Genomic DNA, 22,782 nt, shown 5'->3' with positions numbered 1-22,782 from the left:
TATGCATGCATCACAAGGTGACTGTGTAATGTTAAGGGCGTAACTGGTTGCATTTATTTGACACAACAGAGAAAAGTATTTGAAAAACTATTTGAAGTGCTAAAAACAAGATGCAGAGACAGATGGAGAAAGACATACTGAAATATTCACACAGACTTGGTTTGCTTTTTTTTTTTCTCCTGTTCAGAAGCTAGTCTGGACAAGACATGTCACTCTGACATTATCAGCCATAATGTAACTACTAGTTTAAAGAAGAATAATAATGGACAAACCCAAAGATATTTTACAGCTGACAAGAAATTATTTTAATTTATAATTGTAATTAATTTCCACTTAAAAATAACTTCTCAAAAACAGCCGATGTCTTAAATTCATATTTTAGTGACTGAATATTTAATTCTTCCACAGATGAATTTAACACAATGAAATATCAGCCATGGCATATCTATTCCCCTTAATAATCTTGTTATATTAATGCAGATAGATGTGGATTTGGTTTTCTTAATTAATTGAAAAGACATAGCAAATTACATTGATATACAACTAAGTTAAAACTGAAAAATTTTAATCCCCAGGTATGGTTAGATTATTTTCATGAGACAGGTTTGATAAACAACAAAATTATGTTCCGAGTCAGGCTTCTGTTTGTCTGCATTTCCACAAAACTTATTTCCTTTACTTCTAGGTCCAAAGGCTAGAAAAGGCTAGCAAGGCAGCATATATACAACATGCCACATTTTTTCGGAAATGCAGCAGAAGACAGTCTGTTGCCCTTCAGAATTTATCATCTAGACAGTATTAGCAGTAAAACAATGCAAACACTTGATCTGCATTTCCACCTTATGGAGCTGGTTCTTTGGGACTACCTGAGGTATTTCTAACCAGAACAGATTTATATATAAAATCTTGATACATACAGACATGCATGCTCCCTCTTTTTTCTTCAGTGTCAAAGGCTCTCATTGGAGCTTTCCTTTATCCTTTCAAAGAAAGATCTAAACAAGAGATATACAACTAAATCTAAGCTAGCAAACTAAGTAATCCATGATGTGATTGTCTAAACTGTTCCTTTTATGTTTTATGAGCACTGCCTAAAATCAGTCTTCATCCTGCAATAGATTTTATGTATATGCTTAAATTAAATACTGTAAAAGACAGACACACGAGTACAGTTAATCACGTCCCTCAACCTTGCAGGATTAGCACAGATCTATAATTCTGCTATCCATATTTAGACAGAACAAATAATAAGGGCCTTAAGCTGCAGCAAGAAAGATCTAGCATTAAAGGGTAGTGAAACACTAGGGCAAATAGAAAAGGGCTACGGGGAGGTTTTTAAGAACAAATTAGGCAAATACCTGACAAGAATGACATTTATAGTCAAACCTACCTTGCAAAGAGGACATAGATTAAAAACCTCCAAAGATCAATTCAAACTTAATTTTTCTTGATTCCATGCTAAGCTGTAAAGTCAAATAACAATCCAATCCAAAAAAAAGTCTCCCAAAATTCCAGATGCATTTGTTAAGTGTTAAAAAAAGTGTCTGAAGTCTAAAACCTACTCCTCCTGAACACTGAGACTAGGATCAACTAAAAGAGATCACCATCCAAGTCAATACTGTCACTAAGCAACACCAGAACATTACTTACTGGTACTCAACCATGATACATTTGTTTTGAAATACTAGAGGAAAAGATTAAATCTAAAAAATGAGCAAGTAAAGCCATTGTTCAATAATCTATCCATTGTAAAACCAGACAAATATTTCTATGATCCTAAAAAGGGACAATCTAACACAACCCTAAATTCTATTCTACTTTACTGCTATGCAGTATATCAACATCTAATATGCACCATGTATTGATTTATTCATAGATTTTAAACAGAAGCTGAGTAAATTTGCCAAAAAAGTGCTGGACTGATACCTTAATAAGGATATATCTCATTTGCAGTAGTGTTCAGAGGTCTGCATTGTAATGTTTCATTTAGAAGTCACTTCAGTCCCTCTATAAAAGTGAATGTTTAGGTCTATTTACCTACAAAGTATTGTAAGAATTCATTTAGTCTTATTAGAAAAATAAAGAAGGGGAGCATCCCTCCAATATCTGAAAGGGGATAACATCAAAGAATGAACAGAGCTTATATGGTATGGCGGGAGAGTAAGGGTGCTTCAATATCAGAACAAGCAGCTTAAAACTGGCATGTTGTGAAACAGAAACACAACGAACTGTCCAAAGACAGCTATGTAACTGAAATTTAAACACAGTCTAGGAACAGGGTCTGGATTCTGAACATGAGTGCCATCTAACATAAAGAGAAAAGCAACACCTGGAAGCTGTACATTAGAACAGCTGTAATCTGTATACAGCTGTATCTGTAATCCCAACAGTATCAAGATCTACTGCTATGTTAACTCTGATAAAGTTACTTCTTCCCTCATCTGAAAAGTGTCTTTAAACCATTTCACACCAAGAAAGAACATTCTTGATGCACCACCAGTTATGCTGTACTTCGCTTCAGTCACTTGAGGTACTTTGATAGTTTTACTTGTATTCGGATTCTGAATTGAGCTCAAAATAGAGAGCAGACCTAATTTCCAAGCTGAAAATTCACTCTTGTGGGTACTGTTTTCAAAGGCAAGGGGCATTTGCCTTTCTGTATCTGCAGGTTGTTTCTCTCTGTGTTCCTGTGGATGTACGTTTGTCTAGCAGCAAATGACAATGATATAGAGTTTTGGACAAACATACATCCACAGGAACATAGCACTTGAAAAAGCTAAATGAATTTGTCTTATCTAAGCTTAGGACTTCTTTCTAAGACAGAGTCGATTTAATTCTGGCAACTTTATTCAGAAAAACATGTTTTTAACTGAGATTAACTTAGAGCCCACATCTTTACAGATCCTGTGCTGCTTCTCTTGTATCCTTTGACAACACTGAATACTGGTTCTATAGTCACCTGGTCACAGTTTCTCATCAGAAAGCCTCTCAACACTGAAGGATTGGTATCTCCCCCCATTCAACTCCAATCAGGTGAGCATCTGTTCTAAGTGGGAGAGGTAACTTTGAAAGGTCTTTTTTTTTTTTTTTCCAATTCTTCAGAACATCAGGAGTAAGACTTATTAAAACAGCTTTATCTAACATTCTAACATTTAGTCTTAAAAATAATATGACTGTAAGCAAGTATAATATAAATATATATGTGGCACTTGGGTGGGAGGAGCCAAAGTCTTTATCTTCAGTTATACTTTATGTAACTTCAAGATTAGTGACACTGTATGGCTGTAACCAAATGTTGAATATGGTCTTCAAGCTCTAAAAATGGAAATGAACCCATAGGGATGTACATCTTTATTTTGCTTATGTTGCAAAACAGTGACACCCACTGGCAGCAACAGTTTAAATACTTAACTGAGGCATTTTGGATCTACTTGATAAGAGTTGCTAAGATGTTTCTTTTGAGAAAAAATCATCATAGTAACAACCACACACACACTTACCTGTGGAGTCAGCACTACTGTCTGAGTTTTCAGAAACTGAAATACTAATAGCATCTGGAGTAACTGCAATGTAACCCTCTGGAGGAAGATTCACTGTGTACATTCTCCTTGTAGACAGAATTGTATTGTCACTACCTACAAAACAGAAGAAACAGTGTCTGGCTATTGATCTCAGTATAGATTTTCTCAAACATTCCCAACTACAGCAATGACAGAAAGTGGTCTCGAAAATCCTTACAGAGGGAAAAGAAGTGAAAGAAAGTCATTTCTGGAACACTGAAATTATCCCATGACCAACAAAATTGCACCAAATTCTGTAGCAGCTACAAATAAACAAATACTCCAAAGGTTAGTTCTTTCCACCAGAAGCACTTTTTTTCCTTCTGTCAGACAACTCTTCTACCCTAACTTCAGAAGAAGCTTCCACTTACAGTGATACTTTAAGAGGCACTCTATACATTTTTCCCCATTCAGCATGAGCAGATGCTATTTCTTTAAGAACTGTTTCATATAAGTTGGATGGATGAAGAGATACAAGCTGATTATAAAGTGATAGAAGCAATAGAAAAAGAATCACCGAACTGTGGTTTGTCCATTTGCAGACCTTTTAAACACAGCCTATGCTGTTCTGAAGAGCACAAAGATGAAGGGAGTTTGAAAGCCATACTTGACTAACTCTCAGCAGTACCTGCCCAAGAAGGCTCACCTCTTCTTCCTTTCTCTGCTTCTTTCTGGGGGGGGGGTGGGGGGGGGGGGGGGTGGGGAGGGTGGGGGGGTGGTGCCAAGAGCCAGTTTTCCAACTATTTCACTGTATAGGAAACGATTTGTGATGACTGGTTTTGTAGGATTTCTTTCCCCTTTAAAAGGTATTTAAAAATACGTGCAAAAGTAGCAGTGTAAATTTTTCATTTGTTCACAAGACAAGAAGCAACTCTGTAGGAATGACAGAGATGCATCTCTGCTCCAGTTACACAAAACCAGTCCAGATAGCAGACTGTATTTTTTGTTGCTCAGTAGTAACAACAGTAGAGCTCAACCACAGGGAGACAAAAGCCTTTCCAGAAGGCCAGAATGTTCAAGATGTCTCCAGAGGCTGCAACATAATTTTAAATGGTTCAGTGTGTTCTTTTTACACTCAGCCAGGTCCATAAGCCATCAGAGACACAGCATTAGCCTTCCCTTCCTTGGGGGCAATTTGCACCTTTAAAACACATAGGCAGAACTGTTAAAATAATATACAGTAAAAACATCTTTGGCAGCTGGACGCAATTAACCTCCTTACACCACAAACTTGGTACAAGATCCCAGATGATCCCAGTCTATTACCAAGCTGCAGCTATGCTTGGACTTATACCTAAACATTTAAAATGCAGTTGTACCTGACAGAAATAATTCTTGTTAAGGATCTTTGTTTGTAATATGTAATTTAACCATATACATTGTATGCAAATATATAATCTAATATACACTGACATTTTTCAGATAACACACTTTAAAGAGTTCAGCATGACTGATCATCTTACATCTATGATAAAGTAGATTTTGGAACATTCAAGACACTTTTGAAAAGCTGCATCGCGTTTGTTTTCATCATCAGGATCTAATTATTTTGAGAACACATTAGAAAGTTATTGGCTTTTCTTGAACAAGCCACAAAATTTCAAACTGATATTGATGATGCTTATTTTAAAGGATAATAAAGGAAAATAAATAAATAATACAACAAGACGAAGAGCAATTATGTGATTTGGAAAAAGGTCCCCTAAAAAGTAATGTAGAATAATTCTTCAACAGATCCTTTCTATGAAGATGATGCCAAATCACTGAACTGGCAGTACTTGCATTGATCCCCCCCCCAGGTTGATTAATGATGAAGTGCTAATTGGAGATAGTTTTAAATGTATAAATGTTTCTTGAGTTACTCCCTTCTGAACAATTTCAAGTTTTCCCTTTTTTCCCTTTATATTTAGGTTTTGTAAAACAAAGATGACCATGAAAGCATTACACTCAGTTTGCAGCAGTCCTGACTAACTCAAACCCTTTAATCATAAAAGGAGTAGATATATTGGGATATTGACTTCCTAGGAAACAAACAGCTACACATGATAGAATTTGGGGGACTATCTGCAACACCTATCTTACAAAGAAGAACAGTAACAATTTTTACTATGTAAATGAGTCGTGACTCAAAACAATTTTTGAGTCAAACTGTTTAAATGGAGTCCTCAAATTACATAATTATTCACCCCATATGCATCTTCAAGTAGTTTATAAATCACAAATCAAGCTAATTCTGTGCAAGTATGTCAAATCAAGCTGTTACCATATCATAAAAAAACCCAACACAGTATACACAACTGTATAATCTCAGTGTATCAACATATCTCCCATTCTCAAGTTATTAAATCTGGATTTTTCCAACCTGGGGCCATGGTCTCCTTGGGCTAAAAAGAGATGGGTTGGTTATAAAGTCATAAACATTGCTGCAAAACAAATGGTTAAGCTTATAAGAATGTGACATTAAAAGTTTGGGTTTTTTTTGACTAATGAAAGTAATCAGACATTGGAGATATTCAAGAATGCTCTTCTTTCTACTTGCTAGAAGACATAAATCGGATTTCTGAAGTTTTGTTTTATGGAAGAAAACCAACCAACGCATCTAAAGGATGTTTACAAAACCAAAAGAAGAACAAACATTACTCTTAAAGGCAAACTAAGAATCCAGAATAAATATTTTGAATTCAGTTGTCTCCTATTCATGTTCTTCTCCACAACATTCCCCACATGAAGAGCTCCTTTGCATGTAAATCAGCCTTGTGCACAGAGTAGGGAAGTGCATCTAAACTATGCTGTTGCCAAGGTTACATCTGGAAGTATGTCAGTCTCTTGGCTAGCTATGTTATCCCTTGCTGTCCTACTACAAACAAGTATCAGACCTTTTAAAAAGGAGCTGAGGGTAGAGCTTCCATCTCACCTTAGTCATATAAAATTGCCAACTGACCAGTCTGTCATCATCTCAGGTAGACACAGTACATTTTGTTTTAAAGCGATTTTTCAGTATCCTTAAACTTTCCCCTACCTTCAGCTCAGAATGGTGTTACATAATGCTAGCATCAACTGAACACAACGCACACTTGGGCACACCTCAAATACAGACACGGCCAGAACACACGTTCATATAATCTTAGTCCTCTACTTGCTCGCAAGACTGATTAAACTGTGGGCAGAGATTGAATTGCTTCCAGCTTCTGTGCTTGGGTTGACTCTGGCCAGCAGCCAAACTCCCCCCAGATACTCACTGACTGCCCCCTCAGCAGGACAAGGGTGAGGTGGGGAAAATGGGAAAAATGGGAATGAGAGAGCTCATGGGTCAAAGACAATGAGATCATTAACTACTGCTGTGGGCAAAACAGACTCAATTTGGGAAAATCAACTTAGTTTACTGCCCATTACCTAAAATATTTATTTACCGTATTGGGAAACAGAAACAAAATAAAAAGAAGGAAACATTAAAATACTTAGGGAAAACACCTTTCATTCTGAGCTCATATTAGAATCATAGAATGGTTTAGGTTGGAAGGGACCTTAAAGATCATTTAGTTCAAACCCCCCTGCCACAGGCAGGGACACCTCCCACTAGACCAGATTGCTCAAAGCCCCATCCAGCCTGGCCTTGAACGCTTCCAGGGATGGAGCATCCACAACTTCCCTGGGCAATTTGTTCCAGTGCCTCACCACCCTCAGAGTGAAAAATTTCTTTCTGATATCTAATCTAAATTTACCCTCTTCCAGTTTGAAGCCATGGCCCCTTGTCCTGTCACTACATGCCCTTGCAAAAAAGTCCCTCTCCAGCTTTCTTGCAGGCACCTTTCAGATACTGGAAAGCTGCTATATTCACTCCAAACTTCTCTCCTCCCCGCTCACTATTGCCACAAGCTACACTCGGTCCCTTCAGTGAGGCAATGAACAACACAAAGTGGTGGTGGTGGCTGTTCGCAGTCAGTCTGTAATGGTTTCCCTCTGCCACTTCTTCCTTCTCACTCTTCCCCTGCGGCAGTGGGGGTTCTCTATAGCTGCAGTCCCTCAGGAACATCTGCTCAACCACAGAGCACCTCTCCTCCAACCCTGGTGTTCCCCCTGTTGTTTGTCACTCCTCTCTCACAGGAGTGTTCTCTCCTTTCTTAAACACGTTATCACAGAGGTGCCCCATGGTGGCTGCAGGGCTCAGTGCTGCCCTGTGGGGGGTCAGTCGGAGCCAGCTGGAACCAGCTGTGTCTGTTTGGGGCAGCCCCGGCCTCTTCTCACAGAGGCCTGGGCACCAGCAGCCTGTACAGTTTCATAATCTTACACAGCAATTTTGTCTTTCCCATGAAGGGCTTCCCTGCAACTCAGAAAGCCTTAGTCACCTACGTCTGCGTTCCCACAGAGCAGAACTCAGAGCAAATACAATCATAGAACCATAGAATTGTCTAGGTTGGGAGGGACCTTCAAGATCATCGAGTCCAACCATCAACCTAACACTGCCAAGTCCACCACTAAACCATGTCCCTTAGCACCATGTCTACCCATCTTTTAAATACCTCCAGGGATGGTAATCCAACCACTTCCCTGGGCAGCCTGTTCCAATGTTTGATAACCCTTTCGGTGAAGAAATTTTTCCTAATACCCAATCTAGACCTCCCCTGGCACAACTTGAGGCCATTTCCTCTTGTCCTATTGCTCCCCCAAACAACCATCAAGTTAGCCCAATCTGACCAAGACTGTGATCTTTTCCACAAAATTATCGCTTGGAAACACCCAGCTAACACTTCTGCAAATAGAAGAAAAGAGTTCATCCCCCCAAAAATCAATATTCTTAGTAAGCACTTACTGCACAGTGTTACAGTAGATATGATCTGGACAAAAATAGGGCTTGAAAAACGTCTGTTATCTCCTTTAAGAAGTTTGTTATTTGTTTGCTTATTATGTAAGCTAGAATATGACCATGTTCTAGCTATTCATATTTATTACATATGAGACTGAGACTACAACCTGAAGACTATAACAATCCCCAATGCACATATAGAAGTCCTCTTTACCTCTACACAATATAGATACATTATCACTTTCCCTTTCATTGACTAGCAAGACAAGCGTCTTTAAAGACAGCGCATATGCAAATCCTAGGCAAGACAGTTTTGTTTCCTCCAAAAATCCTTCGTGAATTGAAGTATAGCAAAGGTGGTATGAGTGACTAACTGTAGAACATACACACCTTGAGGGTCCTCCTGAGCTGTGGTACTGAAACATAGCTTTTTTTTCCAGTTGATCAATGTGAAGACATCAAATTGCCCTTCATCAGCATGAACATCATAAAACAAATCTGGTGATCTTAAATATGCCCCCATCCCCCAATGTATACACATTTTTGTTCAGATGATATCCAAATTTCTGAACATCAAGCTATAGTTGCTTCAGTCTGTCATGGTAAGGTATGAGAGAGTAACTGTAAAATCATTTTACTCAAAAGAGTAAAATCATCCTTCATTCACAGGTTGACTTTCACAGGATTGTTTTCTAGTCTCAAGTCAACACACACACTAGAATGCTTTCCAGAAAGGGAGAACCTTTTAGCTAAAGTAATCTCCTGTGCAAATGGAAAGTACAATCCTTTTCCTTGGAGTGCTGCAAAATTTCTGCTGCTTGACCTCAGTCTTCAGTAGGATTCTCTCCCTCAATACTAGATAAGTCACATTGGGTAGAGAGAAAAAATGATGATGATAATAAGGAACCTAGCAAAGAATGGACAGTCACTTACTGCTGCTGGTCATTTGTTTTACTCAAATGATAACCATCACACAGTAATGGAAATGTTGTGCTACTCTGCTGGGTGATTGGAGTAGCTGATGAATTACTTCTGTACAAATTCACTACTGCAGGTAGGAACTTGATTCTCACAAAATTATGGAACTCCCTTATGGAAAGCTAATAAATACAGTTCAGTATTACAGTCTAATTCCTTTAGCTTGTTTTAACACCTCCAGTGCCAAAAATCTTACTAAAATCTTACTGCACAGGCAGCAGATGCAGGAACAGGTATCCTGAGAAGAGCATAGGGACGCTGCCTGGTTGTATAAAGATGGGTCAAGAAGGCCAAGTCACAGCTGGAGTTGAACTTGACAAGGGACACAAAGAATAAGAAGGACCTCTACTGGTATGTCAGCCAGACAAAGAAGGTCAAAGAAAGGGTATCCCCCCCGATAAGCAAGACTGGTAAACTGGTAACAATGGATGAGGGAAAGGCTGAGGTACTCAACAACTTTTTCGCCTCAGTGGCAACCTTTCTTCCTACTCCTCTTGATTGCATGGACCGCAAAATGAGGACTGGGGGAGCAAAGTCCCTCCCACTGTAAGAGAAGATCAGGTTTGTGACCATGTGAGGAACCTGAACATACAAACGTCTATGGGACCTGACAAGATGCATCCCAGAGTCCTGAGGGAATTGGCTGATGAAGTTGTCAAGCCACTCTCCATGATATTTGAAAAGTCACGGCAGTCAGGTGAAGTCCCCAGTGACCAGAAAAAAGGAAACATCGAACCCATTTTTAAAAAGGGTAGAAAGTAGGATCCTGGGAACTACAGACCTGTCTTCCTGGGAAGATCATGAAACACATCCTCCTAGAAGATACGCTAAGGCACACGGAGGAGATTCAAGACAGCCAGCATGGCTTCACCAAGGGCAAGTCCTGCCTGACCAACCTATGGCCTCCTGGAGTGGACAAGGGAAGAGCTACGGATGTCATGTATCTGGACTTCTGTAAGGCCTTTGACGTAGCCCCCCCACAATATCCTTCTAAGTTGGAGAGATATGGTTTTCATGGGTGGACTGCACAGTAGATGAGAAATTGGTTAGACAGTTGCATCCAGAGGGTAGACATCAACGACTCAATGTCCAGACAGAGACTGGTGACAAGTGGTGTCCCTCAGGGGTCAGTACTGGGACCAGTACTGTTCAATATCTTCATCAATGACTTGGACAGTGGGACTGAGTGCACCCTCAGCTAGTTTCAGGATGACATCAAGCTGAGTGTTGTGCTTGACATACCTGAGGGATGGGATGCCATCCAGAGGGACTTGGACAGGCTTGAGAGGTGGGCCCACGTGAACCTCCTGAGGTTCAACAAAGCCAAGTGCAGGGTCTTGCACCTGGGTCTGGGCAACCTCTGGTATCAATACAGGCTGAGGGTGAAGGGATTGAGATCAGCCCTGCCAAGAAGGACTTGGTACTGGTGGATGAAAAGCTCAACATGAGCCAACAAAATGCACTCGCAGACCAGAAAATCAACCGTATCCTGGGCTGCATCAAAAGAAGTGTGGCCAGCAGGTCAAGAAAGGCGATTCTGCCCCTCTACTCTGCTCTTGTGAGATCCCACCTGGAGTACTGCATCCAGCTCTGGAGCCCCCAAGGTAGGAAAGACATGGACCTATTAGAGCGGGTCCAGGGGAGGGCCACAAAAACGATCAGATGGAACACCTCTCCTATGAGGACAGGCTGAGAGAGTTGGAGTGGTTTAGCCTGGAGAAGGCTCCTGGGGGATCTTATAGCAGCCTTTCAGTACTTAAAGGGAGCTTATAAGAAACATGAGGACAGACTTTTTATTAAGGCCTGTTGCAATAGGATAAAGGGTTCTCATGACTACCAGGCTTCTTAGGAGCTCAGACAAGTACAAGGTTTCACTAGACAGACCCTTAGGGAGCTAACACTTGCCTATGGCTTAGCACAGATGAAGGTCTGGAACCAACTCCTACAGCAGCTCCCCTCCCAGCTCTCTCCCACGTGGACAGCATGCAAACTGAAGAGAATGGAAAAGGAAAAGGGTAGCTGCTTGCCAGCCTTACAGTTTGTCCTTTCCAACGCACTAAGATAACAACTAGATGGTCAGTGAAACCAGATACGATCATCCAGTGGTACCCACGAGTTTGGTGGGATGGATTCCAAATCAGCTAAGCACATTGTAGCGTTTTTTGAAAGAAGGGTCTACTTAGTAGTTGACAAGCTACATTTCAGCCTTCCTATTCAAGCATAAGTATGGTTAGAAGGGAGGGAGAATGGAAAGACGAATAGTGACAGCATCCAAATGAATGATGATCCACGCATTCACATTGTATTAAATGCCTCAAATACTTTGACAAATATTGCCAACTTAGTTACCTTTTTGTTAAGCACTCTGCACTTTGGAAAAGCCGTCTACTTTGGATTTTATTTATTCTATTTTTAAATTCTGGTTGTGATTTAAATTAACTTCCAATTTTATTAAAGTTTACTGTATGAAGGTTCAAACACCTGTTGCAGGTTATCTTTAACAGTTCCTTACTCAGATTCATCATTCAATTGAGAAGCATGTAACTATAGTGTTGCTACCCAGCAGTGCCAAGATCTTCAACTCCTAAAACTGCTGTTAGGGTTTATTTGCAATGAAAGGCAAAGCCCCCTTCCTGAGGGCTTTAGAATATGGTGGGTTTATTTCTGTGGGAATTATTTGCCCAGAATTATTTCTCAAAGCGGTCTCATTATCTAGTCTGCAAGCTTAGTGAAGTCTCTCTCATACAACAGCATTTTGCCACACTGTATTATGATTTCTCTCATTCCAAAGGCGAGTAGTTTATTTCCACAAAGACATTTGCACTTACAATTTTTGTGGCTATGTATTTATTTCGATGTAGATTGCAGCTTCTTCAGTATAAAATTAACCTTCTCTTCTACTGAATACTAGGCCTTACCATATTCTCGTTATACTACATTTGTACTAACAGCAGGAATCAGATTTCTTTAAGAGATGAAACAGGTATAAGATGGCCTAAAAACAAATAAAAAGGGTTTTTTTTCCTATTTTAAACTATGCCATAGGTCATTATCTATCTATATAAAGGAAAAAAAAAAAAAACCACAAACAAGGCACTGTTTTCTCTTGCTTTTCATTCCTTACAAGCACTTTTTGTGGCTAATAAAGATGACATCACCATCTAAGGTTGGTTTAAAACACATTTTTAAACTATTCTGTTTTCTGTTCATATTTCCAGTGGAATAATTGCAAAAGTTATCTACAAAAATTACATGGTCAAACTTGGAATTTACCGATCTCATTTCATCAAAGTTTTCAGGGAAGAGGTTTGATGCTCAAAGGATGAGAGCAGTAAAAGAAGAAAAACAACTTGAGAAAATCTTCAGAAGTACTTCCCCATTATTGTGTTTTCCTTCAGCTTGATCTAACCCAAAAACTTCAGAAGAAAATTGATGTCAATAAAGATATACCCATTTTCCAAGGCCCAAAGTTGGGATGGGAAATTAGTAAGAAACAAGAGAACTCAAATTTATTTCCTTCACCACCTGCACACGTATACTACTTGTTAGATTTTTTTTTTTTTTTTAAGACACCTGGACAAGCTGTATTATAGCCCATTTTATTGGAGACAGGACTTAACATTATAACTTAGCCACAGTTTCATTACATTTTAAGTGGCAGACATTCGTTGTCACAGAGAAAAAACAGATTAAAAACATAGAAATCCTTCTTCCTCTGGTTCTCACTCATCATCCAAGGAAGAATTTTTACCTATGAACGGTTAAAACATCTAAATTCCCTTGGAAAAACTAGTGAAAACAAAGCACAATACAAAGTGAGAGTGAAATAGGAAAAAAAAAAATCTTGATCAAGGAAACCAAGAAACCGAACACTTTCCAGAGCAGAAGCTGTCTACAGGCAGACAGCAGTTTTAAAATTACGAGACAGCTAATTTACAAAGTGGTATAAGCTATTTTTTGTTTTCTGAAAGTTTAATATGATGAATGATGGTAATGATGAAAAACTCTACAGCTAAGTGTTATTTAACTTAAAAGCTTCAGTCTCATATGCGTCCTGGTATATGATTATAGGCAATATTTTGATTAAACATCTAAGAATTCTAGCTGTATAAAAAGAAGAATAAAGCTATTTACAAAGGTTAAGTTAGTACTCAGCTCAATTATTTCTCCTAGTGCTGCAGATGTTATTTGTTCAACACACTTTTCAAAAGCCAAATAAATCCCTGTCAATCAATATATTTTTTTAAAAAATAAGTGCAACAACACTGAATCTAAAAGGCCATGTCTAAGTTGCAATTAGTTAATTACCCTCACTGATTAAGTGATTATGTCATTACTGGGACTCACCTGAAACTAGACCAGGAAATAAACAGATGTGCCTATCAGAATAAAAGTAAACAAAGTTTAAAGTTCTAATTTTTTTTTTCCTCAACACATTTTTTTATTCCACAATTGAAAGACAGTAGTAAGAGTAAGAGTAAGTTCTTGTTTGTGTACAAAAATAATGCAAACCACAGAAATTCACCAATACATTAAAAATAATTTCAAACAGGGAAACAAGGTGGACAGTGAGAACACAAACACACACAATTACTACACTAGAGCTAGATTCACCTCAGAATTGTCTATCAGCCCTTCTCTAGCTGAAACAAGTCCATTTTACCAAGCTCTTACACAGCCATTTTTCTGTTTACTTCAAAAAAATATATTTTTCCTACAGCCAGCTGCATTTAGGTTTAGAGCTTGTTTACACTTACGGCTAAAGCTGGCATTTTCTACTCCAATTAAGCAACTGCTACATACTACTAGATGAGCTACTTGTTAAAGTGCTTTCAGTCATTTCAGAGGCCAGCAGATTTCTCTATGACAGCTAAGCTGTTTGAGATGAAGAGAATGTATATACATAGGAAAAATGGGAAAGGAAAGAATCTGCCAACCAGTAGCAAAAAAAATAATTAAAAAATCATTGCTAGGGGAACTGGAGACTGAACTACAAAGCTGTTTCTGTCATAACAGAAGTTACAGATATTATACATGCAGCCCACTCAGCGTGAACAGAGACAGTTGGTTTTTTTTTGTTTCTTTGTGTGGTTTCTTCCCACCCCCTCCTCTTCCCCCAAACCCCAGATCTCTACATTACCCCAAAGCATATAGCTACCAGCTTGTAAATCTGGTTGGGCACCATTTCTACCATACCACCGGAGGCTGGTGTCTTCAGTCAAATACTCTACTCACTTCTGGATGTATCTGTCTCATTTTCACAGTTTAATGCCACTGTAATATAGCATGTAATGAGACAATTTTTAAACCCTTGAGAGAACATAACAGTGTATGACAACACTTTGTTGTTTAATAATGATAATCTCCATAGCTCTTCAGCTTATTCACAATAGACACCTATTCAGAGCAATTAACTAAAATGAAGCAGAATTGTTTAACAAGTCTCTAAAGATGTTTACTGCATTGGGTACTGCTAGAGCTTAATTTCTCAAGCATATGCACTTTGTCAATTTGATCAACTAAAAGCCAAGGCTGTCCATGCATATTTTTTAGACAAGTTTTGTCTTCTAGGCACTTCTGTCACAAACTTACGTTTTCTATAATAGAATGGCTGCAGTAAAACAGGATTAGGATGAGAAAGGACGCAGTCCTAGTGCCCCAGTGATGATTTGTTAAGTGGAATATACTGTCAGCATTAATAAATTCAATAAAAAAAGTAAGAAGAACACAAAAATATAATCACACAGCTGTACTGAATTTTGATGGGAATTCCGTATACAGGATAACAATGCTAAAATATTTCACAGGATAGACACATTTTTATTTAATGAATATGGAGTAAATTGTATTTTGTCTATTTACATAGCATAATATGGATTCCCTTTTTTAAAAAGATACTAAAACTTAGGAGTAATAATAACTTAGTATTTTTCTTCATTACCTCTTCCTTAAGTAAATGAAGGAGACAAAAAAGATCAAGTACTTTGTCCCCACAAGATCTGAGACTCTGCCTAAGCTCTCTACATTTCAATTTTCTTTTTCAGAATTATGGAAAGAAAAAAAAACAAAAGTAGACCAGCATGCTTTATACAGAAAAATTAAATACTATACATTTCACTTGTATACAATTATCCTTCTTCAGCAACTCTTAAACTTTATTTTTTATAAGGAAGATGCTCAATATCAGACAGTAAATCCCAAGTTCCTTAAAAAGTGGATATAATCCTGACCAAGAAAAAGGCCTGATACTAACGAGACCATTAAAAAAGCCAGTCTACAATTAGCAAGTCTCTAGTCAGAAGCATGCATGTCTACTTTGAATATATGCTATAAGGTATTAAAAATAACTAGTGAGGTTTTAAAGCATTGACAAAAGTAAAGAATTCACAGAAATGCAGACCTCAAGAGAAGCATTCTCCATGAAATAAGTGCTTGTTGCAAGCAGATCCTGCCCTAAGAAGGGTCAGAAACAAACAAAACCAATCCTCAGAACAAAATTTAGTCAAGAGGCATATCCAAGTGAGTAACTCATACTTCGAAAGGCTTTTCCAGTCTTCTGCCAGGCAGTTTTTTTTTTTTTTTTTTTTTTTTTTTTTTTTTTTGCGGTACAGCAATTTATAATACTGCACTTAGAAGCATATTTGCAAGCTTAGGGAAAAAGAAATGAAGTCCTCTTATTTGTAGGAGCTTTCAGTTTTCCATTTGCTTTCTTTAATACTCTGCCTGCCAAGAAGACTCTGGTTTATTATAGTTATGCATAACTTTTAAATGGTTTAAGGTAATAAAGCTGGTTATCTAGAGCCTCTTTTTTCTTGCTTCAACATAAAATTAAACTCTTTTCTTACATCTTCTGAAATTAAGAACTATAGCTCTTATAATGGAAGAATCAGGTTCCCCAAGGAAGAAGTGTTTAGAACATCTTATCTAATTGTCCTGTGGAGGAGGGAAACCCTATTTCGGTTACATTCATTTTCTCACTAAGTATTGTGGTAGAATAGGGAAAAAAAAAAAAATAATCTGATTTAGGACAACTAGAATCCAAAGGAAAGGTTCATCTTAGAATGCCCTTGAATTAAAATTTTGGCCACAGGCAAGTGGTTGGATTTGTTGGGATTTTTTAAAGTCGATAAAAAAATAATTTGTCTTTTCAAAACATAAGATATAAGCATCTATCCTCCTTCTTTGGGGTTCAGAAGTGTGGCACCTCCATGTATTTTCTCCATCCCTAACAGAATTACCACCTTCCTAAAAAAAATGCAAATACTATTCAGAAGGTCACTCTGTAGTCAAAGGACAGCGTTCCTCAGAATTTTCCTTCAATCTCCAGTTATTCTGGGTCTTTGTAAGCCTTAGTTCTGCAAATATCTGGGAAGTTTTAAGGGACAACCCTTTCTGATACTAAATTATGAATCTTCCAAAATTAAATGAGAATCAGTCATTAACATGGGTCCTGATCTTCTATATATTTAACCATCTCAACTTCAACTTGATCCCAAAAGATGCATATAAATGTAAATATTTACAGGATATAAAAGTATGGCCTTTAAATTTCATGGGCAGAAGTCCCTGTTATGCTTCAAGATGGCAATGCTGCAAATTGCATTCCAATAAATTTAAGAATCTAGGAGGTGTTAGCTTGTGCATATCAGTAATAGTATTTTCACAACTTGAAAATAACTGTTGAAGGCAAGTAGAACATTGTGATGAGTTTTACAGTATAAGATGTTATTTATCCCTAAAAATACTTAGATTTTAAGTCAGCTTCTTTTTAAAGAAGTACTCAATTTATTTTTGACAATAAATTAATTTTTTTCAGTAGATTTTGTAGGACTGAGATAATCACTTTCAAACTGTGATGAAGTTTGTATCTACACACACACACAAAATCCCTCTCATTTTCCATTGTCCGTCTTAGACTACTGCTACTTAAATGATCAGCTGTTTCACAGTTATGCCCATAACTTTTGGTCTACAAGAAGCACATTACTTAAAACAGTACAAGATAAAAAAATTCAATCAATGCCTTTATGTTTATCCTTTTCCAAGGCCACACACTTTATAGCTCCAAATCTTATAGCTTATCACTAAACATGTACTTTCAGTGTTCAATGCCATAAAATCACAACATATAAATGATTATTCATGCAAGAGCTACTTAAATTTAAATGAAATCACAACCAGATAAGAATGCTTAAGCTATCTATTGGTTTCAGAAACAGGTAGCCGACTTCTCTTTTTCCCCATGAGTTTATCATTGCAACCCTCTTTGAGGCTTTTTTATATGTATTTTTTTTAAGTACACATTTCTAGAATATCAATCAAGGCAGAACCCTTTCTGTACTACCATAGCATTTGCTTGCCTCCAACAGAAAATAAGCTAAGTTAGTTTGCTGTTAATTTTAACAACAGCCTTGTTGCTTTGCTGTGAAAATCCTAAATACGGGACTGTTCTTTTTGCTCCATCCTTCGTTTCCCATGAGCTATGTTTCACTTGTATTAGGATTCTGGATCAAAAGCTTTTGTTTCATTACCTTGAAGAACATTCTATTAGGAACTAGGTATAAACAATCAGAGGAGTTATACAAGGTCAACTAAATTCTCCCCCTAACCTCACACTTTAGTGGGAGTTTGGGCAGGCCCTAATTTCACAGAATCATAGAATGGTTTAGAGTTGGAAAGGACCTTGAAGATCATTGAGTTCCAACCCCCCTGCCATAGGCAGGGACACCTCCCACTAGACCAGGTTGCCCAAGGCCACATCCAGCCTGGCCTTGAACACCTCCAGGGATGGAGCCTCCACAACCTCTCTGGGCAACCTGTTCCAGTGCCTCACCACCCTCAAAGTGAAAAACTTCTTCCTAATGTTCAATCTGAACCTGTCCTCTTCCAGTGTAAAACCATTTCCCCTCGTCCTATCACTACATGCCCTAGTAAAATGTCCTTCCCCATCTCTCCTGTAATTTATAGGGAATGGTATAGATTCACTACAAATGAAGGCATTTTATCTTAAGAAATTACTCCATAGTCATACTTATTTAGCACACCTTCACCATAGAGCCAATAGACTGTTGCGTATTTCAAGAGGACAATTAGTTCCCAATGCTATCAGAAATAATTCTATAGAATAAGCTTAATGCTTTATCTGCCTTTTGAAAATGTGTCTCTCATTACTGGCTGCACAAAATAAGTACCAGAAGTAATGCTCTAGAAAAACAAAATGGCAAAATGGGTATCGAACCAATGGAACCGCAACAAGTTGACATTTCCAGACAATCTTCTGTCACAGTAATGGGATGAAATACTGGACAACAGCCACACAATCCTTGAAAAGCAAATTCTGCCACAGACACGTAAGAAAGTCCTATAGCCAACTTGTTACTAGCAATCCTTGTCAAAGATTAGGTGGGGGCCTTTTTTTCACTTAATTGGAAGAAACAAACCAAAAACCAAAGCCAAACAAGAAGCACTAGCAGCACAGATTTCTAGAGTAACATACGTTGGAAAGGATTTTTTGGAGGTCATTAGCCCAAACATCATTAAAATTTGGCCCAATTAGATCAAGTTCTCCAGTATGCTGTTCAGTTTTCAGCTCCTTCAAGTATGGAGATACCAAAATTCTTTCTGGGCAGCTCATTCCCAATTTTGATCATCCCCAAGGTGGAATTCTGCCCCCCCCCCCCCCCCCCCCCCCCCCCCAGATGGAAGTACTCTTGCCACAACTTCTTTGTTGTCCCTTCTCCTCTTGCTGAGCACCTCCAAAAAGTGCTCAGTCTTTTCCATACTCCTCCTTCTGATTTGGAGGTTGAAGTAATGACATTTCCTCTTAACCTTCTTTTCTTATGACTGAACAAACTCAGTTCTCTCACTCTCCTCACACATAACGTCATCTGGCTCTCTGGCAATTACAGTGCCCTCCATTGGACTCACTCTACTTTGTCACTACCTTTATTTTACTAAGGAGTTCATTGGTCACAGTACTTCCACTATGGACTCACAAATGCTGCTCCAGTGTGGTCTCACAAAATGATTGCTTCCTTCAAACTGTTGGCTACATTGCTAATACAGCACACTATGTTGTCAGCCACCTTTGTGGTGCTTTTCTGTAGAGCTGCTTCCAGCCAGGTTACCCTCAGCCTCTATTGTTGGTTGTTCCATGTCACATACTCCAGTATAAATCCCCCCCCCAAGATACACCACTAGCACATGGCCATCTATCAAACTTTGTACTGCTCATCATCATCCTTTGGCCTTGGCAGTCTATCTGACTGACCATTCACTTACGCAGTTGATATCTCACCTTCTCAGCTATAAGAATACTACATGAGACCATGTTGAAGGCCTGGCTAAAAAAAACTGAAGAACATGCACTGCGCTCTCCTTATCTACAAGCCAGTCATGTCATTATAGAAGGCAACTAGGTTGCACAACCTGCCATTAGCAAATCAAAACTTACTGTTCCCAATTCCCTTTTTGTCCTTTACATGGTTGGAAAAAGCTTCCAGAAGGATTTACTCTGGAACATGCTCACAGTTTTCCAGACCCTCCTTCTTGAAAATGGGTACGATGTTTGCTTTTTCCAGTCACTGAGGAACATCCCAATTGCAATGACTTCTCAAAGATGATAGAAACCATCCTCACAATGACCTCAGCCAGCAACCCTGGATCCACACCATCTTGTCCCACTGACATGCAATTACGCAACTGGCTTAACTACGCCCCAGCCCACTACCTACTGTGGGTAATGCTTCACTCCACTGGGACCTGGGAGGCCCAAGAACAAATCTTATAAGTGAAAACAGGCACAAAAAAGGCACTAAGTACCTCAGCTTTTTCCTTGTCCTCTGTCACTAGTCCCTTGCCTGTTAAGCAGTGGGCCCACGTTTTCTTTAGCTTTCCAGTTGTTGTCCCCACCCTTCTTGTTTCTTTCCACATCCCTCATGAGTTTTAACTCCAGCTGAGCTTAGGTCTTTCTAACTCCATACTAGCATACTCAGGCAATATCTCTGTATTTCTTTTCAGTAGCTAATAGCTGCTTTCTCCTTCTCTGTATTTCTTTTTTGTGTTGGAAGGGCCCAGAACTTCCCCTTAGGAGCTTAGCTGCCTGAACTTATGGGTAGTTCTCCGATATCACACAGCTGTTGATCCAGATTGTTGTGAAGAAAGAGCTGCTTATGAAAGACCTGTAAGATGCCACCTCAGCAGGGGCTCCCCTCACATCCCTCAGAGGCTGTTATTAAGCTGAGACTTTTAAGCAGCTCCCAGCCTGAGCTAGACTGCAGCCGTGCCTGTGCCTGAGCACATACCAATTGATGCACCCCCTGCCTCACAGACTACATACTGGCTTGACCTCAGACCTGCCTTGTCTCTATTGACTTGCCTGGTGTCACTGGATTGTTGGCTGAACTTGGTTACTGTTACCAGACATGGCCTGCTCTCCTTTTTCAGGTAACAAGGGACTGCTTCCACAGTGGTGACACAGCTCCTGTGCCTGCCTTGTCCCAGCTAGCCTTCCCTCACCTTCCCCTTGCTGCTCCCAGACACACCTGAGCCCAGTCAGGCATCCTGCCACACTTTCTCAGTTTTCTGCATGTCAAAATGAACATTCTTGTGCTTTGAGAAGGTTATTCTTGAAGATCAACCAGCTCTCCAGAGCTCCTTTGCAATTCAGACCAGTCTTCCATTCAATCCTACCAAGCAGTTCCCTGAACAAGACAAACATCTATTCTTCTGTACTTCTTCTGTAGTACAAGGCTCTAATCCTACTACTCATTTTCTCACTTCTTTCAGGAATTCAGTCTCCTGCCCTGAACCACATCCACAATCACTTCTTCCTTGTTTGTGAGTAGCAGGTCTAGCTAAGCACCTCCCCTAGGGAAAGCTTTTTATAGTTTTGGGAAACATGTCTTCTAATTTCAAGTCAGTTTTATTTCAACCTCTTTCAGTTATGACACAATTTGGTTTTAGACAAGCTACAACACAAAGAAATTCACACTTCTTTTATAATTAGGTACAGAGCCTTTCACCCACAATACCAATCTTTGGGTGTATCTCTAATAGCTGAGCTGTACCAGTGTAAGTAATTTTCTCACTATTCAACAGACATTACACCAAAGACAGTTTAGCTACTGCTAAATGCTGCATTCATACATATACACCAAGGGTATTTCTTGGCTTTCACAGGACTTATGCACTGACCTCAAGTGTTCTACGTATTAAGGACCACTAAAGCTTATATTAAAATTTGTCTGTTGGTATCAACAGATGAAAAAAGTTGATACTATACTGTTCTCAAAGTAACTATATTTAAAAGCATATTATCAGAAAAAGGACTATGCAGTCTCACCTTGAAATGATTCACAGGGTGTATCAGTTGATGTGCTAGCATCTGATGATGATGTCTGAACATTATCCAAATTCTTTTCTTTAGATTTTGAGCCCAGATTTCTGAGAACCTCCTCCTCTTCTCTACTCGAAGTATGTGCAAGAAAAGATGATGAAGTTTCAGCATAGAGTCGTTTCAGTACTTTCCCTATGAACACTGTGGGGTAAGAAAACTTTTTGTAAACAGAAAGAAATGCAATGTTTTCAAGGTATTTCAAGACTTAAAAAAACCCAAACAAACAACTAATTGATACAAGACAGTTTCCCTCATATCCCATGCAAGCCTGTCTTCAGTAGTCCCTACTTTTCACAGGTAAAGCTGAAAACAATATATTAAAGTCCTAAACTTGAGTTAGACAAGCAGCTTTAAAACCCCGAGTTCACTAGCAACGCCACATTTAAAGTCTTCTATTTGACTACATTTTGGCAATAAACTAATACAGTACATTTACAGACTAAATACACATTCATTTTTAAGATTGCTTTTAAAACACGTATCTTCCTACACAAGTTATAATGTTTCTCAAAATGCAGCTCTCTTCTGGCACAGAAGCATTGCAACTGAATCACTCATTAAAATCAGTAAACTACAACTATTTAATCACACAGAAAAACTAGAAGTAGACAGCAGCAGAAACACATGGTAACCCAATTATTTCTACAGAATTAGCAGTATTCTTATACGCCTCTTCCTCTTATGGGCCCCTTTCTGACGACACTGGCAATCTGCTACTAGTTACTCAAATGCAAGCATCATTTGATTAAAGAAAAGAAATATATGCAAATCTACTCATCAACAAAAATATCATCTTTATATGGATGCATGCATATTTCAATCACTTGAAATTACATATTATATAAAAATATAAAGTAATACCAAGAATTTTTTTATCTATTGCAAAACAATATCCCCAGTTTAATAAATTCTACACAGTCAAGCAGATAGTGCAGGATGGGGGGAAGAGGGAAAAAGAGAGATTTGAAGAAAAACACATTATCTAAACTCCAATTTTAAATTTAAAATACAGCTTATGGACACTATATCAGCAACCAACTCTA

General features: G+C 38.6%; 1 protein-coding gene across 3 annotated transcripts in view; it reads right to left on the bottom strand.

The window, feature by feature from the left end:
- Positions 1-22,782, bottom strand: part of ERICH1 (glutamate rich 1) — a 78,094-nt gene that overhangs the window by 38,005 nt on the left and 17,307 nt on the right. For all 3 annotated transcript variants that reach the window (XM_082481455.1, XM_082481457.1, XM_082481456.1), the window contains 2 exons: positions 21,686-21,880; positions 3,501-3,635 (listed from right to left, as the gene is read on the bottom strand). In XM_082481455.1, the coding sequence (XP_082337581.1) occupies positions 3,501-3,635; positions 21,686-21,880 (330 nt within the window). The remainder of the gene's footprint in view (positions 1-3,500; positions 3,636-21,685; positions 21,881-22,782) is intronic.

The sequence above is a fragment of the Vanellus vanellus genome, assembly GCF_965231255.1.
Source record: "Vanellus vanellus genome assembly, chromosome: 3".
Classification (NCBI taxonomy): domain Eukaryota; kingdom Metazoa; phylum Chordata; class Aves; order Charadriiformes; family Charadriidae; genus Vanellus; species Vanellus vanellus.
This window is presented reverse-complemented; position numbering and strand designations above follow the sequence as displayed.